Source organism: Mesocricetus auratus, unplaced genomic scaffold (assembly GCF_017639785.1).
Source record: "Mesocricetus auratus isolate SY011 unplaced genomic scaffold, BCM_Maur_2.0 Super-Scaffold_4256, whole genome shotgun sequence".
Taxonomy (NCBI): Eukaryota; Metazoa; Chordata; class Mammalia; order Rodentia; family Cricetidae; genus Mesocricetus; species Mesocricetus auratus.
In genome coordinates, this window is record NW_024429182.1 from 77,978,496 (window position 1) to 78,005,116 (window position 26,621).

The following is a 26,621-nucleotide window of genomic DNA, read 5'->3' on the forward strand; positions in this document are numbered from 1 at the left end:
CTGGAGTTCCACTTCCAAAAATTGTGAACACAAGACCCATTCTTTCTGATTTTTCTTTTATCAAAAAAAATTACAGAAGAGATCATTCTCAGAATGCTCAACCCTTGACAAATACAGGCTGCTTTGCAAAATGCATGATAGGAATGCATAACAGAGACCATTGTGTTACAGACAAACACACAAAGAAATCTAGGGTCGAGATACATACCAAAGAACCTTAGTGTTGGCAAACTTAAAATCACATGTCTGTCTTGCAGTATTGTATGGAAATAACTGGATAAGATTTTTCACCTAAGTTGCAAAGTAAATTTTAGATAAGCTTGATTTTAAATATAGGAAATATGTTATGTGGATAATTGACTTTGAAGCTTCTAGGAGAACCTAAGAGATATAAATTAGTATATTTAAAGTTTTAGAAGAAACCACTATGGTTCAGAAACATGTTGCACTGGTTGCTTTTAATTGTCAACCTAACACAATCTATAACAGTGAAGATGACAGACAGACAAACAGACAGACAGATAGATATTGGAGTTGTTAGGACTGTGGGATGTCTACCAAGAAGGGCTGTAGACATGGAGTGCATACAGCCTATGGAAAATCTATGTGTGCAAAGATGACAGAGCGGGAATGATGGGGCTACCCAAGCCCTTTAGAGTCCAGCCAATGACATTACAAAGCCAAGATGCTAGACATAGAGCTGTAGAATTTGACTTTAGGATTTGATTAGTTTGGGGTTTTAGTTTGATCATTCTTAGCTATGACCTTATTCTTCCATTTGCAATGAGAATTTTTAGCCTGTGACATTATATATTGGAAGCATGTAACTTGTTTTTTTAGTTTATGGGAACTCATAGTCAAGAAACACTGTACTTGTTTGATTGGGGGGGGGACTTTTAAGGATTATGAGACTCTGGGGACAAGAAGTAGGAGGTTACAGATTAAAGTGATATTTGTGTGTTTGTGTGTCAAGTCTTAGAGAGGTACAGTTGTACTGATTAGCTTTAGTTTTCAACGTGACACAACCTGAACTCACCTGGGAAGAGTCACAGTGAGGGACTGTGTAGGTAGATCAGGTTGACCTGTAGGCTCCTCTGTAGAGGATTATCCTGATTATGTTAATTGAGTTTGGAAGTCTTAACCACTGTGGTTGGTACCATTCCCTAGGCAGGAGATCCTGAACTGTATAATAATGGGGAAGAGCTGAGTATAAGCATGCATGCATTAGTTCATTGCTCTTAACCATAATTGTAAAGGTCACATTTCTCACAAGTTCCTGCTGCTGTGACTTCCCTGCTATGATGAACTGTAACTAGGGATTGGGAGCTGAAATAAACTCCTTCTCCCTAATTTGCTTTTGTCAAGGTATTTTTATCACAGCAACAGGAAACAAAGCTAGGACATAGATATCATATATGCCAAGATACTCTTAGCTCAGAAAACACCAGCACTCCAGATAGAAGCCCTGGACACTGGACTAAGTGCCAGTAGCAGACACCAACTTGGGTTCTTAGCTGCTTTTACCTGGGCAACTCCACATATTCAATCTGTGGCAGAAATTCAGAAAAGACTCACTTTCTAAGAGATGTTTTATGGAGGACTGGAGAGACGGCTCCATAGAGCATCGGCTGCTCTTGCAGAGGACATAGTACTGTTCCCAGCACTCACATGGTGGCTCACAATGGTCTGTAACTCCAGTTCCAGAGGATCCAATGTTCTTTTATGGCCTGCATGGTCACTATACATATGTGATACGTAGACTGGCATGTAACAAAAGATTCATAGACATAAAATAAAAATAAAATTTTAAATAAGTAACATTGTTTAACAAATCTGCTTTTAGTTGCATAAGAAGTAGAGCTAAAAGTAGGGGCAATTATATAAAGGGATGATTGCCCCTCTCTGTATAAGCCAAGAGTTGACAGTTTAAAATAATTCAATTCAGCAACCTGTATGACATTATCCTGTACTATTTATCAGATATTGATATTCCCTTAACAGCTGCCATGGTTTCTTGAACACATGAGAGCTTTCATTCATCCATTTTGTAAGGATTTGTTAAATATCTGTTACTAGCCTCTGATCTGGGTCCTGAGCATGAACAAGGTGGGCATTCTGGGCTGGAGTGGATGAGACAGACAAAGGGTCAAAAAACGAAATGTACCATATAATAACAGATGAGGTGTGCTATGGAGAAAAGTAAGGCAGAGAAGAAACAGTGAATATGTCAAGAGCACACTCTTATGTGCAGTGGCCAAAGAGATGCTGGTCCTAAAACAGGGGTGAGTGAGCAGGTACTGAGAAACCTGTTGGAAGTGCCTTGGAGGCGGAGGAAACGGGCAAGAAGGACCCAGTCCCATGGAAAGAACAGGAGTGAGCAGTGGGAGCAACAGTGAGGATGCTAGCATGACTGAAATACAGAGGCATGCATTGAGGCTTGCATATAACTTTAAGAACAATCTGATTCTGACAACCATGGACAGTCGCTCGGAGGTTCTTAGCAGAGGGACCTGTTTCTTCTCCCATCTGTCCTGAACCGGCATATAGCTGTCCTTTAGTAACATTGGGGGATGGTTCCAAAATAGGCCATGAGTATCAAAGCCGGAGGATGCTCAAGTCCCATGTGCACGGTGGCATGGTGCCTGCATGTGAACTCCTTCCCATCTTCCCTTTAATCATCTCTAGATAACACAGAATACCTGGCGTGATGTTGATGGCCCATACAAGTTTGCCACACTGCATTATTTATGAAACGTTGGCAGAGAAAAAGTACCTGAGGCATTTCTCGCTGCTGCTGTTTTGTCAGATGAGCTGCTGTGTGTAGCCCAGGCTGACCTCGAACTCAGGTTCCTCTGGACTTAGCCCTGAACTCCTATGCCCAGTCAGATGTAGTGTTTTTAAATCATTTTCAACCAATGACTGGTTGGCTCCGCAGATGTGAGACCTACCGACACAGAATATCTAATGTGCTTTGACCTTGTTGAGTCCAACTTTGTAGAAAGGCCTCACTTGAGAACAGCTTGCTCTCCACTTTCTGTTCTCACTTGAGACTGCTTAGGGCACAGCTAACGAGCAACACCCCCACATTCAAATTTGTCATCCAGTCTGCTTTATAACAGCCTTAATTGAAATGCAATTCATATACAATAAAATCCATCATGTAAGGTTTATCACTCCAAGAGTTTTCATATACTCATGAAGGGGTACAGCTTTTGGTATAATTTATTTTAGAACGTTCTCATCACCCCAAAGAGAAATTACATTCTCGTTGGCAGTCACCCCCTATTTTCCCAGCCCCTCCTTGCAGCCTCTGGCAGGCAGTAGTCTATTTTTGTCTCTATAGAGTAGCCCACTATGGTCATTTCACAGAAATGGAGTTATGTTAACACATGGGATACAGTTTGTGTCTGAATCCTTTTACTTAGCATAAGGTTTTCAAGATCTACCCATTTTGAAGACCTATCAGTAGTTCTCTCTCTCTCTTTTTTTTTTAAGCCTTCACTGTTCTTAGTGTGCCGTGGCACAAAAGCATCCATCCACACTACTGCCTTCCAAACTTCTTTTCATTCTGTAGAAGCTGAAATTTGATACCCTTAGTAAGAACCCCTACACACACTTTCTATCCCCTCTCACGCCTGACTACCTGTGCTTCTCCGTATCTTTTAATTGCTAAATAATATTCCGTTGTATGTCTATGTCAATTTTTGTTTAAAGTGTCATTCCAGTCTGAAGTGGAAATAGGCCCTAAGGATGTGTGTTAATTAGTTTCCATTACTGTCACAAAATACCTGCGAGAATCAACTTATTAAAAACAAATGTTTCATTTTGGCTCATGTTGAAATAAGGTACCAGAACACCGTAATGGGAGCAGATGGTAGAGGATGCCATTCACCTTATGGCCAGGAAGTTTAAAGACAAAGAACTCCAGGTACCATGACTGCTGTGAGAAAGAGAACTAGCCTGTCCCAGGATGAGCCCCTAAAACCACACACACCACCACCAAGATGGACTCAGCCATCTTGGTATTTACATACCTTTGTACATACACCAATAACAGTCAAAAAAAAAAGAGGATTTTGAAGGAGGGTGGTTGAGAAGGGCAGAAGGGAGGGGAAAAAGAATTATATTTCAATTGAAAACATTTTTAAAAAGCAAAAACGTCATATAATTGCTATTTATAATTCAGTAATAGCATTCAATATATAGTCAGAGTTCACCTTTCTCTGACTAAATGGTGTGTGTGTGCATATATGTTTAAATAGCTGTATGCTTAAGTATGATTTAAATAAAGTTTATACATTAAGCTTTTTTTAAGAAAGAAAGAAAGAAAGGAAAAGGAAGAAGAAAAGGTGAGGTCTCATTGTCATCTTGGGGAATGCACCCCCAATGACTAAAACACTGGGTCACACCTCAGAGTTCCCACCCACCCCCCCCAATATCATCAAGCATGGACTAAGCTTTTAACATGAGACCCTAGGGAGACTTCCGATGCAAACTGCAGCAAGAGGCAAGTCTGAGGTGGGAAAATATACAGAAGTTGTTGAGGTAGGCAGCCCAAGGACGGGCCAAGAGTCACTCTCGAATGACAAGGTCGGAAACATTCTTTTATATATTTATATATAAATATTTTTTATAAATTTCCATCTCCTGGAGGTTTTCTTCATATTCCTCTGTTTAGCCATTACTGTAATTACTCTGCTACACTTTATACCAGACTCACTGACACAGGAACTTAAAACTATGATGTTAAAGTTTACATGTATTTATCCTTCTTGCAGCCTTAGGTATGTCACAGCGCCTCTGCACTCCTGGGATCCAGCTGCATGAAACAAGCATGTGAAAATCTGCACAGCAGGCACATCCCACAGAAACGCCATTCTTCTCTGGAACAACAATTTCACAGCCTCCGTCTCTAAAATGATTTCAAGTTCAACAGATACATATTCTTGACTCTCTGGCCAATATTTTCTAGCAACTTTGCCAACTATGCTTCTGCAGCAGCAGCCTCACCTAACGCGTTGAAATGCCCAGAGCTTTTTTCCCAGTGGTCATACCACATACAACAGAGTCTCTCTATTTTAGTACCACACACAGCAAGATGACACCATAAGATCATTTGGGTTGGATTTTGTTTATATGTATAACACGTTTAAGATGTTGAACAGTGAGATATGCAAGAAGTTGGGAGGACTCTGTCTTGAACATTTTCCATCTATCATTATTTTACGTCTCTATAAGGTGTTTTGTCTGAGACAGGTGGGTTGTATTGACACAGGATTTCCCACCACTTCCGAACGTGAGGCGTTGGACAGCAAGTCTGGGGGTAAAAGTAAAAAAGAACTAAAATGTTCTGTCAAATGAACAAAGAATCAAAAACCCAGAGAATATCACTCTTGGGCTGGGGATGTTTCCAATGTAGAGCATTTGCCTAGCATACATGAGGTCCTTGGTTCCTTCCCGGTGCTGAAAAAAATAAATAGAATAGAATAGAATTCACCACTAGAGATGAAAGTCCTGCACGATAGTGTAAGCCTAGCACTCAAGAGGCAGAGGCAGAGGCAGAATCAACTACATACAATGACTGAAGAGGGAGAAAGAAAAATCATTCTTCAATTTTGCTGTGTGTGACTTTACTAGATATTTTCTCTCTACATTTTCAGAGGAAAGGAACAAGAGAAAGGGAGAAAAGTCTTCCATAATGAAAGAACTGAGGGCGTACAGAACCCTCATGGGTTGATCAGTTGTCTGTTTGTTGTAAAGAATGCAATGTAAATTATACTTTGGTTCCCCTGAGGTATCAGCTGCCTATTTTTGTGCAAGAAATCTTCTGGACACCAGAAGCCTTAAATAACACCAGTTAAATCTCTGTGGGCTGGGACTTGAACCCCATGTGGGCCAGGACCTCTTCTTCACTGTCTCTCGAATCTCAAGGGTCTTTTGATGAGAGATCCACAGCAGGGAAAGATCCACAGCAGGATCCAACTGCTGTCAGAAGCCTCCTTCATCCAGGCCTTTGCCACGTAGAAACTGATTTACCAGAGCGAGGAAGCAAGACAAATTGATGCCAGCAAGACAGAAGCCACCCCCCAACCCCACCCCCGTCGTTAGTAACCTTATCTCATAAGTGACATTCCATCACTTTTCTACATCCTGCTGATTAAAAGCAAATCTCTAGATCCAGCCAGACAAGGGCCTGAATACCAGGAGGGGAGAATTATCTGGGGTCCCTCTTCAAGGCTGTCTGCCACAATTACCCACTAGTGCTTTCATATGAATGGACTGCAGAGGACTCAGGCCTAACACAATGAGGCGCATAAATAACCTGCAATTAGGAGGTGCCCAGAGGCAGTGATCTGCAGATATCCTGGTTAGGTTTTGTTTGGGGAACTGGGATTGTTCCCTGCTGGACCAGCTCAGGAAACACTTGGGTTAATTTGACAATTGTATTCAGAGTCATTAACTACAAGGACAGTATTCAGTTGTCCCCAGCATAGTAGTAAGAAATTTGCATATCTGTGGCATCAAAGACAAACTTGATTAGATAAAATAGGCAACATCAATTGACCTAATTCTGCTTTTACTGAGGTGGGAAGCTGGGGAGATTGCCGTAGTGCCCCCCCTGCAGCCTTTAAGGGTTAATTCTTTGACAGTGGATGTGTGAAATGAAGCAGTCTTCTGAAAGAAATAGGTGTCTCGCCTCAAATTGGGTAATTGAAGATGCTTTAGAAGAGAAACTATTTACAGGACTGTGGGCAATGTTAAGAGAGACCAAGAGTGTGAAGTGCCCTGGAATTAGCAACAGCAGGGAGCTCTTGTCCACCAGGTCTAATAGGGAAAAGGGAAAAGAGAGGGTCCTGAGACCCAGGGAGAACTTAGCTATAAGAAAGGAAGTACCTGAACAACCAAGGCTACACAGAGAAGCCCTGTCTCAAAGCAAAAATAGATAGATAGATAGATAGATAGATAGATAGATAGATAGATAGATAGATAGATAGATGACAGATAGAAAAGAGAGGAAGGAAGGAAGGAAGGGAGGGAGGGAGGGAGAGAGGGAGGGAGGGAGGGAGGGAGGGAGGGAGGGAGGGAGGGAGGGAGGGAGGGAGGGAGGGAGGGAAGGAGAAACTGTCCAACAACAGCAAAGGCCTTCAAGGGTCTCTAAGCCCCCACCACCTCTGTCTGTCAGGAGGAAGCTGAAAAAATACAGACCCTAATGTCTCTTCTCCCTTCCAACCTGCTGCTAGGTTCTACTATCCCATCCCAGCTGGACACCAGAAGCTAAGTAGCTTAACCAGGCCTCCTGGACAAGCAATGGTGAAAAGAGGGCAGAACTATTTAGAGATGTGAGGCAGAGATTACCCAAAATCTAAATAAAAAGCCAGGCAATGTGGTCGGGGCTTTTTAAATTGGTAGATGTCATTTTAAAAAAAAGCTCCTCTTCAAGACATGAACAGACACTATAAGCTTCCAAAATCTGGTATTCAAACTTGTATGGAGAAATTCAATAGAGAAATTCAGCAGAAATTGGTGTGTGTGTGTGTGTGTGGTTTATTTTACTTAGAATATACTAGGGTGGAACCTGGATATGGAGTTGGTTGTTTAATAGGAAGTTTCCAGTTTGCATATATGTTTATGCAGAGTCTTCCTCTCTCTCTCTCTCTCTCTCTCTCTCTCTCTCTCTCTCTCTCTCTCTCTCTCTCTCTCTCTCTCTCTCTCCCTTCTGTTTTGAGACAAGTTCTCTCACTATCCCTAGGGCTCACCAATTCACCTGAGCCAGCTGTCCCACAAGTCCTCTGCTTCCCCAGGACTGATATTACAGGCACATGCCATGCCTGACTTTTTATGTGGGCAGTTGGAATCCAATTTTGGGTCTCTGTGCTTGCACAGCAAGCTCTCAACAAACTGATCCATCTCCCCAATCTCCACACACAACTGTTTTTGAAATGATAATCTTCTCTGAAAGAGAGAAAGTGACTCCTGGCAATGCGCTCAGAAGGGTCACAGCCCTGTGCAAGTCAGTTCTTCATCAGTGTGACAAAATAAATCAGATAGTTCATAGAAAGAAAGCTTTGTTTGGGTTTGTGGATGAAGAGGCTTCAGTTCATGGTCACTTGACCCTCCTATTGTCTTTGGGCCTATGGCATCCTGTATATTATGTTAGAACAAACAAAGCTACTCACTGCATGGTGGCTAGTAAGCAAAGAGAGAGAGAACTAGCCAAGGTCCCGATATCCTCTTCAAGGGCATACCCCATTGATCCATCCTCCTCAAGGCTTGCCTCCTAAGCCCACCACCACCTCCCAGTAGCACCAGCAACTGGGGACCAAGTCTTTAGTACATGAGGACTTTCAAAATCTAAACCGAAGCAGGTCTCCTCCATTCTCACTATGGCATCTACCAAGACAGAACTCCCAGAGCCTAGCTCCCCCAGCAGATGTCTGAAGCTGTGTCGTCATGTTCAAGCCAGAGTAGCACAAACCCCACACGTACTGTTGTTGCCTGTGTACACACATACCTGTGTGGCCAGGTTGAATCTATACTTTAGACAGGATACAATATTAACAGTAATTAATACCAATAAACTAGAACAATTATAAAACACAATATAATAAAAGTCATGCCTGTGCATTTTTTCTTTTTCCCCTCAAAATAATCTTTGCGCTTTTTTTTCAAGACAGGCTTTCTCTGTGTTGCTTGGAGCCTATCCTGGCACTCACTGTGTAGACCAGGCTAGCCTGGAACTCACAGAGATTCACCTGCCTCTGCCTCCCTAGTGCTGGGATTAAAGGCGTGCGCCACCACCGCCCGGCTCATCTTTGAGCTTTTGGCATTAAGGATTCTTCCCAGCTTCTCTTCTGGCAGACTCTATTTGCCAGCATCGCTACTCTCACTCCCGTTTTACTGAGTAAAATAAGGAACCCTTGAACACAGACACTGTGATGTCACTACAGTCAATCTAGTAACCAAAATGGGTCCTTGGTAAGTAATAGGTGGATAGTGTATGCAGCATAGACACTCTGGACAGGAGGATCGTTGACATCCTGGGTAGGATGGAATGGTAAGGAATTACTGCACTCCTACCCAGACCTAGCATTGTTCATAGGTACAGGACTGAGCCCTAAAGGGAAAGTCTTCAGCATGCCACAAGAATGATTCGAGAAGTCTGGCATGGCAACACATGCCTTTAGTCCCAGCACTCTGGAGACAGGGGCAGGTGGATCTCTGAGTTTGAGGTCAGCCCAGTCTACACAACAAGTTCCAGGATAGCCTTGCCTACACAGAAAAATCCTGTCTCAGAAAAAGAAAACAATAACAACAACAAAAATCTGAAGCAAAAAAACAACAAACAACAAAGAAGACAAAAAATGATTTGAGAGTAGAGGCATAGGAAAAGAGGGGACTGAAGAACTCTAATAAGATCTTTGCAGGTCTCAATATTAGTTCCTAGCATTGTTTTATTTTCACCAGATGAGTGTAGACGCTTGATTATGGAGACAGTCACGGGTGCTAAATTCCTGGCTGTACATCAACAAGGGCACTGCACCTGTGAAAGTTCATGAGGGGTCTTCCTGACAAGCCACACAGAAGACATGGCTGGATGCCAGTTACAAAATCAGACTTGATGATAGCAGACTGCCCTGTGAGCAAACTCTAACCACACAAGAACTACAGGCCCTGGACGCCAGAATCCTTGTCCTAAATGATGCTAAATCAGGAGCAAGGAGAAAAAAAAAGATGCCATTGACTGCCCTGGGGGACTAGAAGAATTTGTCCAGCTGAGCTAGCAAACCACAATCCAAATGTGGGTATGACTCACACCCTTGAGACCCAATTCCCAGGAAAGACCAGCCCAGGAGACTTACTAGTGTCTCGAAAACAGGTCTAGGTCTTGTGGCATTATTTTGCTACTTTGTCATTCATGTGATAATAAAGTTTGGTTCCCATAACCCATCAGAGCCTCAGGTATACCAGATCCAAATTCAAGGTCAAGATTTCCTTGGATAGCCCCCTGTGAAGCTGATCAGAGCCATCCACAGTAAAAAAGCTATTTGGAAGGACTGAGGGTGTAGCTCAGCAACACATCAGCAACAGAACACTTCACTGATGACAGGGGAGGGTTGCTGGTGTGCAGGAGTGACCCATATTCAATATTAATACCATTTATTTATTTACTTTGTGTGTGTGTATGTGTGTGCGCGCGCGTGCACACGTGTATTATGGATGTATTTGCATGTTGTGGTCAAAAGACAACCTCAAGTTTAATTCCTCCACTGTTGCTGTCCACCTTAGTCTTGTTTTTGTGAAATAAGGTCTCTTCCTGGCTTACTAGAGTATGTTACCTTGCCAGCAAGCCCCTGAAGCCCACATGTATCCTCTCCCAGTTCTGGAACTGCAAGCATACATTTACCTCTTTTTATGTGAATTTTAGAGGTGGGACTCAGGTCTTGTGTTTGCAAAGCTAATGTTTTGCTGACTGAGCCATCTAGCCAGCCCCCTTGGTTCATTTTTTAATTCAACTCCTTCATACAGTTTCTCTCCTTGTTGTATCAAGATGGCTAGCCAGTTTATTTCCCATAGGAAAGGGAGGGTCCTGTCCCTCTCTACTCCAACAGCTAAGTAAAAATCTGATCTGCAGAGAACAAGGGACTGATTGTTGGATAAATGAGTGCTCTGTATGGAACAGCTCAGTAGGGTTTCAGAAACAAAGTCTGTCCTGACAAAGTATGCAGAACTTCCATGTTAGAAGCATGAGCTCTAACCTAGCTTCCCCCAGGACCTGATTTCTAGGGCCTGTGGACTTAGAGATGGGAACTAACTGGGTGTGGGGGGTAGTGAAGGACCATTCTCAGCTACCAACTAGTTTAGCATTTTTTGGAGGTAGAGGAGCTTAATGAGTAGGCCCTGGTACTGAGTAGGTAATGGAAGGGCAATTCAAGAGATAAACAGTATCATTTACCTAGAACTAGGAAAGGGTCAATCTTAACCACAGGATGGAGTTTTGGGATTAACTGAGGCTTCACTGGGCATGACTGAGGTTAGCTAGGCTAGACTCATCTCTACACTACGGACTAAGTTTATTTCTGTCCCATGTGCCCCTTCCCATAAAAAAGCAAGCTACATGAAACATGCACATTTAAAAGTTTCATTAGACTATGTCCTGTCTATTCACATCATAGTGACCACAACTCAAATTTGTCTGGGTAGGGATGTAGACTCATCTAACAAGACACTACATCTTTTAGAATTGCTGGGAGCACTGTGTCATCCTCTACATAGAGGGATATGCCAGAAGGTCTCAGAGGATAGAAGGAATTCCCCACATCAAATCTCTCTTGACATCTCCACTATGCTCCATATGTCATTGGCATCTTAGCCTGCTTCACAAAAGTCCAGAAATGAGGTGAAAATAAACAATCCACTTGCCAGTGATTGCAGAAGAAGACTCACTTCCTTTTCTGGACTAGCCGGCACCTGACGCAGTGAAGATGGGCAGGCATGTGATGAGCTGTCCGTGGTGACTGAGGAGTCTCTAGAATCACCAGACATCCAAAATGGATCTGCAGATGGGGACTCATTTCTAGGCCACACTCCCCTAGAGATGTTCCAACTAAGTTTGCTGTGTAGCCTGGGAATTCTTAGTGATTTTTTTGAACTAGGATCTCACTATATAGCCAAGGCTGACCTTGAACTTATAGTTCTTTTCCTTGGCCACTGGAGTACTACAAGTACATGCTACCACCCCTAGCCCATAGGACTCTTCCTTAAATCAAACTTCACTGTGTGTGTGTGTGTGTGTGTGTGTGATAGACAAAGTACTTTTTTAATTTTTCATTTTATTTTATGTTCATGCGTGTTTTCCCAAATGTCTGTGTACCACATGTGGGCCTAGTGTCATTGGAGGTCAGAGAGAGCATCAGATCCCCTGAAAATGGGGTTACAGGTGCTTGTGAGTCACCCTGTGGGTGCTGGGAACACTGAATCCTCTGCCAAAGCAATAAGTGGCTCTTATTCTCTAGGTCATCCCTCCAGTCCCAAGGACAAAGTACTTCTAAGGTCAAAGAAATGGCTACTACTTGATATGAACTTGTCACTCTCATCCACAGCAGCATTTCTTCAACAAAACCAAGTCACCCACTCCCATGCATACAGAACAACCCCTCTTTAGCAGAACAGCCCATCACCATTTACTGTGGCTGACCCCCTGGGTACCAAACCCTGAGCTCAGACTCTATTAGCTAGCAGGCTGAAGTTACAGAAAGACTTCTAGCCCTCAGCAAGCCAGGCCCAGCATCTGAGTGGACTAAAAATGGGGTGTCTGCAAAAAGATCTACTGGATAATATTCAAAATGGTTAATAACCAGGAAGGCACAGGTCCTGCCGGATCAGAATCATAGCAGCAGCAGCATACCGAATCTAAGCACAAATGACCTCGATCCCTGGTCTAACTACAAACCTGTTATGAAGGGGGAGACTGGGAGTCCACTGGGAGGGCTGACATTGAAAGGTGAATGGGACAGCACCTACCACTTCCCTGCATAGGAGGGACCAGGCATTTCAGCCCGACACTCCAGGGGTCCTGCAGGGCACAAGCTAGATTTGTCTTCTGCCTCAGGCCATCACCAATTATCTGTGCTGTGAGGCAAGCTGGCCTTCTGCCAGAAGAGGAGGTGAGGGGATTTACAGAATCTCTCTCTGATCTAACTTATTAGAGAAGTTAGAGTCACCCATCCTGGAGGCAGCACAGCACAGAGGTGAAGAAGAAGGGATCCAACCCCTCCTGAGTGGGAGGCCTTCCACAGAGCTCCTTAGCCTCTCCTGGGCTCAGTCTCCTTGTCCTGCAAAGAGAAATCACCTCAGGACCCACCCAGTCAGGTCCTGATGCCAGGGAAGTAAGCTAGCAGTACAGCAGCAGCCCTTCAGCAGCCTGACAAAGTGGGCCCTCCATCTTTATGATGGAGAGCCGTTATGAGTATCCAGAGAGGAAGGTTGAGCAGAAAGGTCAGAAATCAGTGACCAAAACTGAAGATGACTCACAAAAGCCACAAGGTAAGCAGAACATAAAGAATTCTGTAGGCAGCTGTGGTGGAGCATACCCGTGAGCCCAGCACTCCTGAGGCAAGACTAGGAGTTTGAGGCTAGCCTCGGCTACATAATGAGACCCTGTCTCAAACACTCAGGTATACACACACACACACACACACACACACGCTAGGCAGGTAGCTCAGTCAAGACACTGCTTGTCATGCTTTAACTGAATTTAATCCCTAGAACCCACATTTTATTTTTTAAAAAAGAACCAAAAACACAGGGAAGAAAGAAAAGGGAGAGTGATGAGAATGTATTGTAATTTTAAACTTTTAGTTAAAAAATAAGCTACAAAAAATTAAAAATAGTAAAATAAAATCCAGGTGTGGTGTCTCACACTTGTAAACCTAGCTCTGCAGAGGTGGAAACAGCAGACCCCTGGAGCTCACTGGCCGACCATCCTGGCAAAAGTGTGAGTTCCAATAGGAAACCCTGTCTCGAAATTACAGTTGGTAGTGATTGAGGAAGTCACCCAAGGTTGGCCTGTGGCCTCCACATGCACATACAACTTCATACACATGAGTACATACCTGAACATACATGAACCCCCACACATATAGACACACCAAGAGAGGGCTTTTATTGTTTGCCTCTAGCTTTCCAGGATAAGGCTATAGGAAGTGGGGACAGTTGGGAGCACCGAGGCCTTTCTCCGTTGCTTGCCTCTAGCTTTCCAGGATAAGGCTATAGGAAGTGGGGACAGTTGGGAGCACCGAGGCCTTTCTCCATTGCTTGCGCATGCTTGTCCGCACAGCTGGTCTGGCCCATTGAAACGGGACTGCTGCTCTTCATGGAGGAAGCAACCCATGCTTGGGAAGCAGCATCTGCTGCCACTTCCACACCAGGTAGTCTTCCAGTTCCCCATGTAACCATGGATGATAGTCCCCAGCCTTTACAACAGCACCCTTTGCAGGATCCCCTCAGCCTCATGGGTTTTGGAGGGCTCACACTGTCTCCCCTTCCCATCTTCAAGTGGGACTGCCTTTTAAGGACTCACTAAGTAACCCAAGATGGGGACTGGAGAGATGGCTCAGTGGTTAAGAGCACTTGCTCTTTCAGAGGACCCACATGGTGGCTGTCACAGTTAGGGTTTGTATTGCTGTGAAGGGACGCATGACTATGGCAACCCTTAATAAGGAAAACGTTTAATTGCGGTAGGCGTACAGTTTCAGAGGTTTAGTCCGTTATCATCATGGCTGGAAGCATGGCAGCACACAGGCAGATGTGGTGCTGGAGAAGAAGCTGAGAGCTCTACATCTGGATTGGCAGGCAGCAGGAAGACAGAGTGAGACACTAAGCTTGGCTTGAGCTTCTGAAATCTCAAAGCCCACCTCCTGTGACGCACTACCTCCAACAAGGACATACCTCTAATAATGCCAATCCCTATGCGTCTATGGGGGTCATTTTCATTCAAACCACCACAATGGCTCACAGTCATCTGCAACTCCAATTCTAGGGGATCCAATTTCCCCCTCTGGCCTACCATGGGTACTAGACACACACATGAGCACAGATATACATACACACAGACAAAACATCCATACACACAAAATAAGAATAACTTTGGAGAGAGAGACACCCAGGATGCCCCCCACTTACCACATGAGGAATGCCAGGTTGTTGTAGAATATTACTTTAACTGTGTAAAGGTGTGTCACATTTGTTTGTGTTGTATTTGCTTGATGATGTAAAGGTGTGTTACATTTGTTTGTGCTGAATTGGTTTAATTATGAAAAGAAGGTGCTGCATTTGTTTCACCTTGCCTGCTTAGGCACCTGGTTGATCTAACAAAGAGCTGAGTGGCCAATAGCCAGGTAGGAGAAATGATAGGGATGACAGGAAGAGAAAATAAAAAGGAAAAACCAAGGCTCAAGAGAGAAGGGAAGAATGAGAGAAGAAGGAGGAAGCAAAGAGTCCGGGACATGCCCAGTTCAAGAAGGCAGGCAGCTGCTAGCCAGCCAGACATAGAGACAGCAAGAAAGCAAGAAAAGGTAAAAAGCCCCAGGTGAAAGGTAGATAGAAACAGGTTAAGTTAAAAGAGCTAGCCAGAAATGTACCTAAGCTAGACCAAGCATTCAAAACTAGTAAGTCTCTGTGTCATAATTTGGGAACTGCATGGTAGCCCCCCAAAAAAGCCTAGTACACCAAGTGGGTCAATAGTCACCTTGCAAATGATGCAGTTTCCAGTAGGTGGTAAAGGCCAATGCTGTCCCACCCTTTCCATTGTTCTGACTTCTTGTCCCTAAGACCAAAAGAAGCTGGCAATTTCTAGAAATAAGTTCATCCCAGAAGGATCAAGTAGCGGGGGAGGGGAGGGACTGAGTTTTCCTGCACTTCAATGATTGACATATTCAATATGTTTTTATTTCTTTTTATTTAAACCCATTTGCCAAAGCCCAGAGCAGCTTAAAACCACACCCTCTACCCAAAATAAAAATTTTCATAAAGGTTAACTTAACTCCACTGATTCCCAAGGAAATAGAAACATCTGGAAAATGTATTTAAAAATTGATTTAATGTTGAGCCATGTTAAACGTTTTAATTTCCAAGCAATGTGATGCCCACCAAAACATCAATTAGTCGCAGCAATCAGGCAGGAATATTGGCTTCTGTTGAGAGATTCATTTGTTTCAACCCAGCTAAGCGTCAAAGGAGAAATCCAACGCACCCTGGTGCTCCAGGGAAGGGAAATCAAGCCAGACTGGAAAGCAGATCACACCCTGGCTAAAGGGGACCCCCTCCCCTTCCCCCCCCAGCCTCTCTGTCTCTAAGCCAACTTGAGATGTAAATGAGCACCCACTAAGGAGACAGACTGGCTTAAGGATTTTCAAGGTTATTTTTAATGATTATTTTCCAAGGCTCTAGAGTCTCCCTGCCTTCACTGAGGCATTCAGGGAAAGGTCCCCCACAGTCAGAAGCAGCTTCTCTCTCTACACACCTTCACCAGCTTCTTGTATCGCCAAGCAGGCCACTCAGAATAGGGACTTGGCCACCAGAAGTAACAGGGGACAGCCAATCCAAAGACCCTGGGAGGTGGGCTCTCCTGAAAGCAAGCACAGGGCAGGAGGGTCTATGAAGTTGCCATGGAGCACAGAGTGTAGGTGTATCGCGCCCAGCTCCCTGCCTTCCTCTCCCTGGAATGGGACCTCTCACCTGCAGACCTCCATGTCTTCATCACTTCAATGGGAGTGATGGAGGAACAGGAACAAAATGGGATTGTGTGACTGGGCATGCACCAGACCCACCTTAATCAAAGGAGTCAGAGAGCTTTCCCATGTTGCAAATGCTTGAGTGCATTGCTGAGCATACTGATTCAGGAACTCTTGGGGGAGACCCAGGAATCTGCATCACTCCCAGGTGTTTAAGAAACAAGGGGAGCAGAAAGGGTTAGACACCCCCCCAAAATGGTTCATCCAATGGTTGTGGGGTAAATGGAGGAAGGACATTTAGGGTCTTGCCTTGTCCTTTTCTGACATTGCTGTTTCAAGAGAAAACTGGTACCTACCTCTTTGCAGAGAATTTGACAATGTCTCTTAACTTAAAGGTGTACTTGCCACTTGGACAGGTGCACACTGCACAGCTGCATCATTTGTAACAGAAAACAAGGTTGCCTGTCTGTACAGAGAGTCTCTACAGGTCTGGTTAGATACTTAAGGCTCAGCCATTGTTCAGTCCCACAGAGAGCATGCAGTGCCTCTGAGGGGCATCATTGGGCCCAAAATGCAGGGTGCAGAACAATGGTACAGTAAACCCTAGTAAAAGTGCAAGGCTTGTTTAGGCTTGACTTGTTTGTGTATGCACAGCTGGATAGACAAATACACCAGGCACTGGCAACGTTGGTTGCCCTGGAAAGAGGAACTGGGAAACTGGGAGACGGGAGACAAAAGGAAGTGGTTCCTCACATCAATCTCAGGCCTTCTATGTTTAAAGCTATATGCTTTATCCATTCTGTTTATCATCATACACAATGAAAATTTGCAAAAGATAATAAGTGTATCAAAGAACATGGCTCTTATTTGGAAGTGCCACCTGTGGCCACAGAAACTGTTAAGTCCCCAATTTGACATCCTCATTGGAAGGAGAGGAGAGAACATGGGAGTGCTAATTAAGAAAGAGAAGGGAGGGAGATGAGAGAAAGAAAGAGAAGGGCGTCCTAGTTAGGTACCAAGTTGTCCTTCCAGTCTGTGTGTTTCAGGTGCTAGCCCCTGATCACGGCACAAGCCACCTCCATCATCCTCTCTCTCTACCATGCTGCCTGCGTCAGGCCAGCACTCTGTCTTCCCTCATGCTTACATGACTGAATTTGCCAGGACAAGGGTGGTGCATCTGCCTTGCTCTGAACTGTCGTCTCCCCAGAAGTATAGACCCACACCTGGTGGAGGCAGGAGTCGGGAAGAAGAGAGAGTGAGGGGCAGAGGAGAGGAGTCAGCAGGGCTAAGAAGCTAAATTGTAGAGACAGGGGTAATGGCATCTGCTCTGGGGAACTGTCCCTGCCTTCCTCCCTCCTTCCCTCCTCCCCACCTTGTTTAGCTCTCAGTTTGCCCCTGATTGCTGCCTCTCTAGTCTTATGGCTTTGAGATCTTATTGGCAAGGACCTTACCTGTCTAACTTGCATCCACATTCTCAGCCCCTACTGTAGACTTAAAACACAGTAGGTATCAAAGAGCTGTACAGCGATTGATTAATACCGGACAGCAAGTAGGCCGATGAGAGGAGCCGTTGAAATGAATTTAGTCCTGAGAGATTCTCATTTGGTGGATTCTGGGTCATACCCAGGGAGTTCCAAGTCTTAAAGATCCCCCAGGTGGCTTCAAAGATGGGAGAGCTGACAGTGTCCAAAGGAAGCTTGGCCGCAACTCCGGACTAATCTTCGAGAGCAAATACCCAATGTCTACCAAGCCTCCACCAAGCCTTCAATCATGGAAGCCTCCCCACCTTGCAAGGTAGAGGAAGTTTCAGAGAAGGGGACTGGGGGTGTGGCTGAGGCAAGGTTGCTCTGCTCACCTGTTGGAGACCCAGTGGAGGCAGGGCGGGCACTCACAGGATCATCTTGCCAGGAGTGAGTCTTGGCGCCATCTAGTGCCCTCTGGAGGCTCTGCAGTTGTGCCGAGCTGAGCAGCAGGCGCTGGGAGTTGGTCACCGAAGCAGCATTCTGAGGACCCAAGGAAGCAATCTGCTCTGTGGACAGCTCCTGCATGCAGGAAAGTTGGAAGAGACCCTCTGTACACCCTCTGTGGATCTTCCAAACCTCATTTATCTAGTCAGAGCTTCACAGCTTTGTCATACCCTTGTACTTTGACCGTGAGCATTAAATAGAAACTGAAATTATTTGAATCTGTGTTCTATTTGCCCACCAACAGCAGCCGAACTCCTGGCCTCTTAAAAGAAAGAATATGCACTCTCACCCTGAACTCTTGGGGAAGGGTCTAGGCCCTGCCCTATATGAAATGACAGACTATGGACACCCCCATGGAGGGCCTCACCCTCCCTGGGGAAATGAGGGGATAATTGGGGGGTGTTGGGGGGAGGGCACGGGAGGAGGGAGGGAAAGGGAGAGGGACCTGGAACTGACTTGTGAAGCAACCTTGTTTCTTATCTAAATTTAAACTGAAAAAGAAAGAAGGAAAGAAAGAAAGAAAGAAAGAAAGAAAGAAAGAAAGAAAGAAAGAAAGAAAGAAAAGAAATATCAGACTTGGTGGTTCCTGTTTCTGGAATCGCGCCTATGCCAGTGTATTTTTCTGGAGAAATGCAACTTGTCCTAATGCGACAAAAAGGAGACTTTGACTCAAGTCCCATAATCAGCTGAGGCTACTGACGTTAAATCAACAAACTGCATCACCACAGGAACAAAATGGTGCTCTGTGGATAGTGCAACAAGCCTATTGTTCATATTTTTTATAATGCTACATATGTAACATCAATGATTGTACCTAATGTATCTGTGCAAGTGCACTTTCTAAATGCTTTCCTGAGCAGATCTTGGAACGATTGTAAACTTTATCAAATTGTAAATGTAAATCACATGTGGGTTACCCTTGTAACAGAATGTAAATCACGTGTGGATTACCCTTGTAACAGACGAAGGCTGGTAGAATGTTATGGCCCAGATCTGGTGATGGGTATGGTGATGGAGAGGCGCTATGTCAATGGGGGTCCTGGAAATGGTGGTAGTGGTGGTAGGCATTCTGGCTTTATGCTGAGCTCAAACGTGCCTTGTTCCAGAGGCAAGAGATCGGTAACCAAGTGTTACTTAGCTTAGCCCATGGCAATCCCGATAGCCATGAAGGTTGGTTACAGATGATTTAAGGATGAGGTCATTCTGTTGATAGGCAACCTGTGGGGAAGACCCCTCCCACCTAAGACAGGGGTTCAAGGTCCCCCGAAGATGGGCAAGGGAGGGTGACCCTACTTGACCTAAGCCAGGAGTGCCTCATTAGAAAATAAAAAGGGGTGAATTGTGGGAACACCAGACCTTGAACAGGGACCCACTTCCCCATCAGCCTGGGAGTAGGCAGCTGTAAGACAATGTTTACTAAAAATATGTTTACTAAAAACAATACAATGCCCGGGGCAATAAGTTCCTGAAAAGGGCATGCCCATGGGAACCGCCCTGTTCTCAACCTTTTCCAAAGACTAACCGCATCCTCAGACCCATCTATCCCCACCTCTGGTGTCAGGGTATATAATAACCAGCCAGAGTAGGAATAAAGGAGAGCCTTCTTGAGGAAAAAAAAAAGAATATGGGCAATTTTTAAAGTGTTACAGGAGTATTAAGCTATTCTGGCTCCAAAATGAGATTTTTTGTTGTTGTTGTTGTTGTTGTCTTGAAGTAATTAGAAGTACTAACAGGGATCTTGGCTTTCCATGTGAGTGTTGTTAAACGACTTTGCACCAGAGAAAATACTGGTGAAGCAAGCTCTGACCTGAATGCCAGCCTGAATCTGAGCACATGGCAGCTCTGTGATCTTCAGCAACTCATGTCACCTCTCCAGGCTTCTGGCTGGATTTGAGGCAACTCAGAGAACTCACTTCCAAGGCCAACGCCTGCCCCTTTGTTTACTGTTGGAATGCTCTATGATGAATCCTGGTAGTTCAGAAGAAAGCAAGGGCATTCAATGATTGTCTGGTAATATTGCCATGAACAGCAGACACTGGGGACTCTGCTGGGGGCACTGTGACTTCAGGGTTGTGAACAAGACATTGTCTGAAGTCACCCAGCTTCAGCCTCTGACATCTCCTGACTATTTTAAAGCACCCCTCCTAAAGCTAGGAATTCATATGCTTCTGTTCCTTTGTCCCCTCCCTTCCTGTTAGCCACTCACTTTACTACTTCCAAGTTTCGGTCTCCTGAAATCAAATTCTTCTGCTTATGACCCCAGGATGCAGCTCGGGCTTCTGAACACAGCAATGACAACTTTGGGTTGGGAGTCCTGCCTACCTCTCCAGCCTCTCACCTGACCCTCTTCCTTCCAGACAAAACAAGGTTCTGCATGTTCCCAGGAGGAAGCAGCTCTTTGTGTCCTTCCTTCTGTCAGGGACACTGTCCCTCCCTCTGTAGGTGCTAGGCCAACTCGTGCCTGTCACTAACAGAGTCTGTGTTGCAGAAATGATCTCTGTTTCTTCTGATACTGACTTGTGACCCAAAGACCAGACTGAATCCCTAGGCCTACGGTGTTTCCAAAAATAAATTCAAATTGACTACCAATATGTAAAATCAAAAGATTTTATGGGAAAATGGAGGTTTCTGGCTGCCTCTGAAAAAGCAAGAAATATCCAGCAACACTGGACTTGCACAGTCACACTGTATTGATGTGCCTGTGGGAAGAAGCACACACACACACACACACACACACACACACCACACATAACACACACACCCCTCACACCACACCCCCCCACACACACACACATACACACCATACACACACACTATGTAGCCAGTGCTCTCTGCAGCTCAGCTCAGGCCCCATTCAGCCTACTGTATCCTTGATGTCACCTCCACATGGCCCCTGAAGGCACTACAATATAACCTCTTCACCAGAGACTATACAGACCCAGATGTGCCTGTCCTGGAGCCCATCGTGATGCGGTTGAACAGAAATTTCAGGAATAGGCAACTACCTGAACAAGGAAGCTGCCCCACATATACTCCAAACACTACCAGAGGGGAGGACTCAGAAAATGCCATGATTCATCGTCTCCCCAGTGCCATCTGCCCAGGGAGGAAGAAGGAATTTGCTCAGTGGCTGTAATGGTTTGGGTCAGAAATGTCCCTCACTGGTTCTTGTGTTTGAACACTTGGCACTCAGCTGACAGCAGGGTGTGGGACCTTTGAGACCCAGGGCCTGTCTTGTGCAAGTAGGCCACTGGATATGTAGCACTAGAGGGCCTGAGGATTGCATCCTGGCATTGCCTATGGTCCCCTCTCCGCTTCCTGTCTGACACAGACCTAGTGACACCAGCTGCCTTGCTGGACTGTAACCACTAAACCCTGAGCTGAAATAAACACCTCCTTCCTTAAGTTGCTTCTGTCATTTTTTTTTTATCACAGTAACAAGTTACTAATGCAGTAGCCTTGAGGACAACTGTTTATTTCCCCCAAATAGCTATTCAGGGTACAGATGTGTTCTAGGTGTCCAGCATTCCAATGTGGTGGACAGGGTGTGTCCCCACATCACCCAGAAAGCAACAGTGCCAAAACTTAACCAAGAATAGTAGCACATACTTATATTCTTAGCACTCCAGAAGTTGAGACAGGGAATGGTGTTTGAGGCCGGTCTGGGCTACATACCAAGCTTAAGCAAATTGAACAATATGTTAAGACATTATCTCAAAAAAAAACAGAAAAGGCTGGGGAGTCAGCTCAGCCAGTATCCCAGCACTGGGGAGACAGAGGCAGTTAAGTCTCTTGCTCATCAGCTAGTCTAAGTCCTTTGCAAAGCTCTAGACCAGTGAAGGATGCTGTCTCAAGGCTTGCACAGGGGGTGGAGGATGGGGAGAGTGGAGCTTGGCAGTTAGAGCATTTGCTGTTCTTCCACAGGACCCAGGCTCCACAATCAGCACCCACATGGTGGTTCACAGCTGTCTGTAACTCCAGTCTCAGGGGATACAGAGCCCTCTTCTGGCCTCCTCGGGCACTGCACACATAGACATACATGTAGGCAAAACACCCAAACATACAAGATGAAAAGTTTTAAAAGAAAAAGGCCTAGGCTGATAAAATAGTTCAGCAAGGTAAAGGCACCTGCTGCCAAGCTCCCAGACTGGAGTTGGATCCCAGGACTAGCGTGGTAGAAGGAGAGACCAAAATTTCAAGTCGTCCTCTGAACTTCACACATACACCATGGCATGCGCATGTGTGTGAGCTCACACATACATAATTAAATAATTAATTTTAATTTTAAATAAATAAAAATGTGGACAGCAACAAAGAACAACACCCAATGTTGTCCTCTGGCCTCCACATGCATGCACACACAAGCACACACAAACACACACATAAACACACACGCAAACACACACACATTCAAACATACATACAAACACACACACACACACATAAAAACACCAAGGTCACCCCCATCTCATCAGAGCAGACTGTCCCCACAAATCCTCTCCTCATCTTGCTCATGGAAAGGAATCAAGAATGCTTCCAGGCATTCTGCTTCCCTTCTTCACCCGACTCAGGCCCCTCTGGTAACTGTCCCTAGTAGCTCATGTGCGCCAGCATGGGTCTCCTCACACACCTACTTCCATCAGTAGAAACTGATCAACATCAGTTCATTGTAAAGGACGTGTTTACAGCACCGTGATCCCTGTCTGCAAACCCGAAGCCCATGGACTCAAAAAACTGAAAGTTTTTTCCAAAATTTAAGACAAACTAGCAGAAGTTGACCTAAATTGGCAGGAGGCTATTTATAGTGCATTTAGAGTGGCTTGTCACAGTTGTCTTCCCAAAAAAAATGAATATATTTGCTTGTGAATGCTCCCTCGGACACTGCTAGAGGTGTTAGGGCATTGGGGTGACCTTTACAAAACCTGAAACCTTCTGAACTCTGAAATGTTACCTGGCTTTGCACAAGGATTTAGGAACTTGTCACAAACCACCAGAAATAGAAACTCAGTACCATGGGCTATGAAGGGAAGGGGCTAAACAGAATAACATAAAATGAAAATCTAAGGGAAAAAAAACTTCTTAAAAAGCCACCTCGTTATTGTGTGGGTATCCACAGTTGGCACGCAGATCTTCTCTGGCCCTAAAAAGCAAAGGGCTGGCTGGAAGCCTCGAGAAGCCAGGCCTGGCACCTGTTTCCCTGTGTGATCTGAGTCAGGTTGAGCTCCCATCTCCCCCTGAAGAAATGAGCACCTACTTTGAACGTCTCCCCAGGCAGGCATCTTATGGCTGATGGCTGGAAATGAGGCATCAATTCCTTGTCGAGCATTCGGAGCTCCGCCTTAGATAAGCCAGCTAGGGAGAGAGGGAATCACTTGGGTTCAGCTCAAGCTGCAGGAACGCCACAGTGTTCTTAACGGCTCTGCTATTCCTCACCTCGCCAGAAAGCCAGCCAGGAAATCCAGTTACTTAATCAACTCAGGAAAATATGTGGGTCACATTAGCCCTGATTGGCCTCCTACAGTGGAGTGTATACCAAGAAGGAGGTTCATTTACACACTCTAAGATTGAGTATAAATCTATTTAGGGGCCAATCAAATCACACTCTAGGGCAGTGTTTTTTGAAATTACAGCATGCACAAGGATCCCCAGGAGGGCTCATTTACAATGCAGGCTTGTGGACACTGTCCCCTGCAATTTAAGTCTTGACATTCAGATTCTACTGGAACTCCTTCATTTTACTACATTGCAGCCAAGGATTATTACTTTGTTCTATTATATTTTATTTTAGTCCCAGTTTTCAACTTGAAGAGAGGGGATATGTTCAGGAACCTATTACCTGCAATGGTCCCAAGTTCCTGCAAGATGGAGCTGGTCCACTCAGTGGGTCTCCCAAATATAACTTCTGCTTTCTTCTTAAACCCAGCCAAGACAGGGGTGCTGCAGAGCAGTGTCCCAATTCTGGCCACCACTGCCCTGGGTATAGAGGAGGGATGTGTGTTGGGGATTCCCCAACCATCAAGCAGTACACAGAGGATAGAAACCTCAGCATCTAGACAGGATCCAGTGAGTCCCATTGCCAACTTTAGCCCAGAAAAGGAGCAAAGATAAGAAAGTGGAGAGCAGATGGATGGATGGATGGATGGACGGACGGACGGACGGACGGACGGACAGGCGGGCAGATGGATGGAATAGTGAATGTGTGAGTGAATGGAACTTTTGCCATTTTGCACATTTGCATTTTGGTTACCTGAATTCTGAGGTCTTTATAAGTGGGATTTCAGTGGTGTCAATAGCGCATAGAGTGGAACCAAGCCCAACCAAATGGAAACTCTTCAGATCCTGGATAACATAGCCTGAGTCTTCAAGGAATGCCCTCAGAATGGATTCAGCCTAGAGAGAAGAGGGAGGGAGGGAGGGAGGGAGGGAGGGAGGGAGGGAGGGAGGGAGGGAGGGAGGGAGGGAGGGAGTTGAGCAGATAGAAACGGGTCAGAAGATAAAGATAAGGAGGCATCCAAAGATGACAAAAGCATCCAAGCATGAACATCCAGCATCTAAGTAGGAGTAAAGGTCATGGGACCTCCTTCCATTAGGTCAGTCGTCTGTATTATACAAGACAAATGTTATATTGAGGGAGATGCTGAGAAACACTGAAATACTGCACTGGGGTTCCACTTTCCATGTGACTGCTGCTGTCCCGTCCCTCAAGTCTATTCAATGTCTATGTTCTCAGAGACAACTATGCCCCTGAACTTCCCCACCTCAAAGAGTATCCTCTTTCATTATTCTTATGAGCATCCCATCCATCTATCTTCTGTTCCCCCTCGATCACTTACTTTTTGCCTGAGGCACTGACAGATCCCCAAATAATCATGTCTAGCTTGTCACTGTGTTGCAAGTATCTAGCTTAAAGCCTGCTATATACCTTATGAGATAACAATTGAATGAATAAATGACCATCTAAGGGATTGACCCATACACATCATAGGAAGATACATGCTTCTCTGAGAAGACATCATTTTGGTGCCTTCCCAAGATGGACTCCATTATGGTTTGAATATGAAATGCTCATATGTCAAACACTTGATCCCCAGTTGGAGGCACTAGTTTCAAAGGTTGTAAAACTTTGGAAGAAAGTAGATTACTGGGCCATTCTTTTAAAGGTCCTACCTGCTCCCCCATTGCCTTCCTTATTCTATATGGACTGTCTGCCATGAGGGGAAGCATCTCCTTCACCATACACTACTGCCACCATGATGTTCTGCCCAAGGGCATGAAGCCACGTGACCATAACCCAAACCCTCCAAAACCATGAATGAGATAAGTCTTTCCTCCTTGAAGTTACTTGTGTTGGGTGTTACGTTACAGCAACAAAGAATGGACAGACTGGTCACTGATGAGTTGCCCTCAATGAGTACATAGCTTTTAGCAGCTAAGATGAGTTCAGAACACTGAATATCTATGGCTTCAGCTTCAGCTTGCAAGGCTGTGACTGAATGGTAATATGAACCAAGAGTAATAAAAGATAGCATGTTGAATACTCAGTGTTTGTTGCTCCATTCAGTCGACTCTACCACACTGCCTCATCCATACCTCACCACACTGTATTAGCCAAATATTAACATCATCTTTCACAAATCATCCACTGAGACATGAAGAGGCTAAAATAATATTACTCTGCTAGAAACTAATAGTTCTTTGTAAAAAAAAAAATTACAGAGACTAGGGACATGTCTCAGTGGGTAAAGGGCCTGCTGTGCAAGTGTGAAGATGGAATTTGAATCTCAAGAAGCCCACCTGTAATTCTAGCATTCCAACGTCATAGACAGAGATCCCCAGAGAAAGTTGGCTAGCTAGACTAGCCAAATTAATGAGATCTGAATTCAATTAAGAGACCCTGAATAAAATGAAGAAAGAGCAAGGAAGACTCCCAATGTCAATCAATCTAAGGTACACACACACACACACACACACACACACACACACACACACACACACAAAATCTTAAAACCTAGGGGTACCACAGTTGTCTTATCCAATAAAGATGTTTGCCTCTGGAAGAAAAACATGGAGACTCAACAGCACCTAGTATCCCCAGACATTCCAGTACTTAGCGAGGCAGGCCCCACCCTGCCCAACTTCCAAGATCAGACAAGACCAGATCATTCAGAGTAGTGTGGCCATAGATTGGATTTTTCTAATTAAATCTTCACAATCTGATTTTACTAGTTGACTCATGGCAATTTGGGCTCCTCAAATATCATGGATATCCATTTTAAGATGAAAGTGCAAAATTACAATTCAAATAAAATTGCTTGAAGATGTGGTATTAAATTGTCCTTGCACCTGGAACCCAGAAAATGCAAGCTCAGCCTGCAAGGTGATAAGTCAAAATATATTTCCTTGAATGACTGGATGAGTGTAT

The 26,621-nt window shown here is 44.8% G+C and overlaps 1 protein-coding gene across 1 annotated transcript in view; it reads right to left on the reverse strand.

The window, feature by feature from the left end:
- Positions 1-15,900: 15,900 nt before the first annotated feature.
- The window catches only part of Otoa (otoancorin), a 67,530-nt gene continuing 56,809 nt past the window's right edge, over positions 15,901-26,621 (reverse strand). Inside the window, exons 24-28 of the mRNA XM_040755223.1 lie at positions 24,447-24,589; positions 24,036-24,172; positions 23,454-23,551; positions 18,088-18,274; positions 15,901-16,126 (exon numbers count right to left, since the gene is read on the reverse strand). Coding sequence (XP_040611157.1) covers positions 16,056-16,126; positions 18,088-18,274; positions 23,454-23,551; positions 24,036-24,172; positions 24,447-24,589 — 636 coding nt within the window. The 3' untranslated portion in view covers positions 15,901-16,055. The remainder of the gene's footprint in view (positions 16,127-18,087; positions 18,275-23,453; positions 23,552-24,035; positions 24,173-24,446; positions 24,590-26,621) is intronic.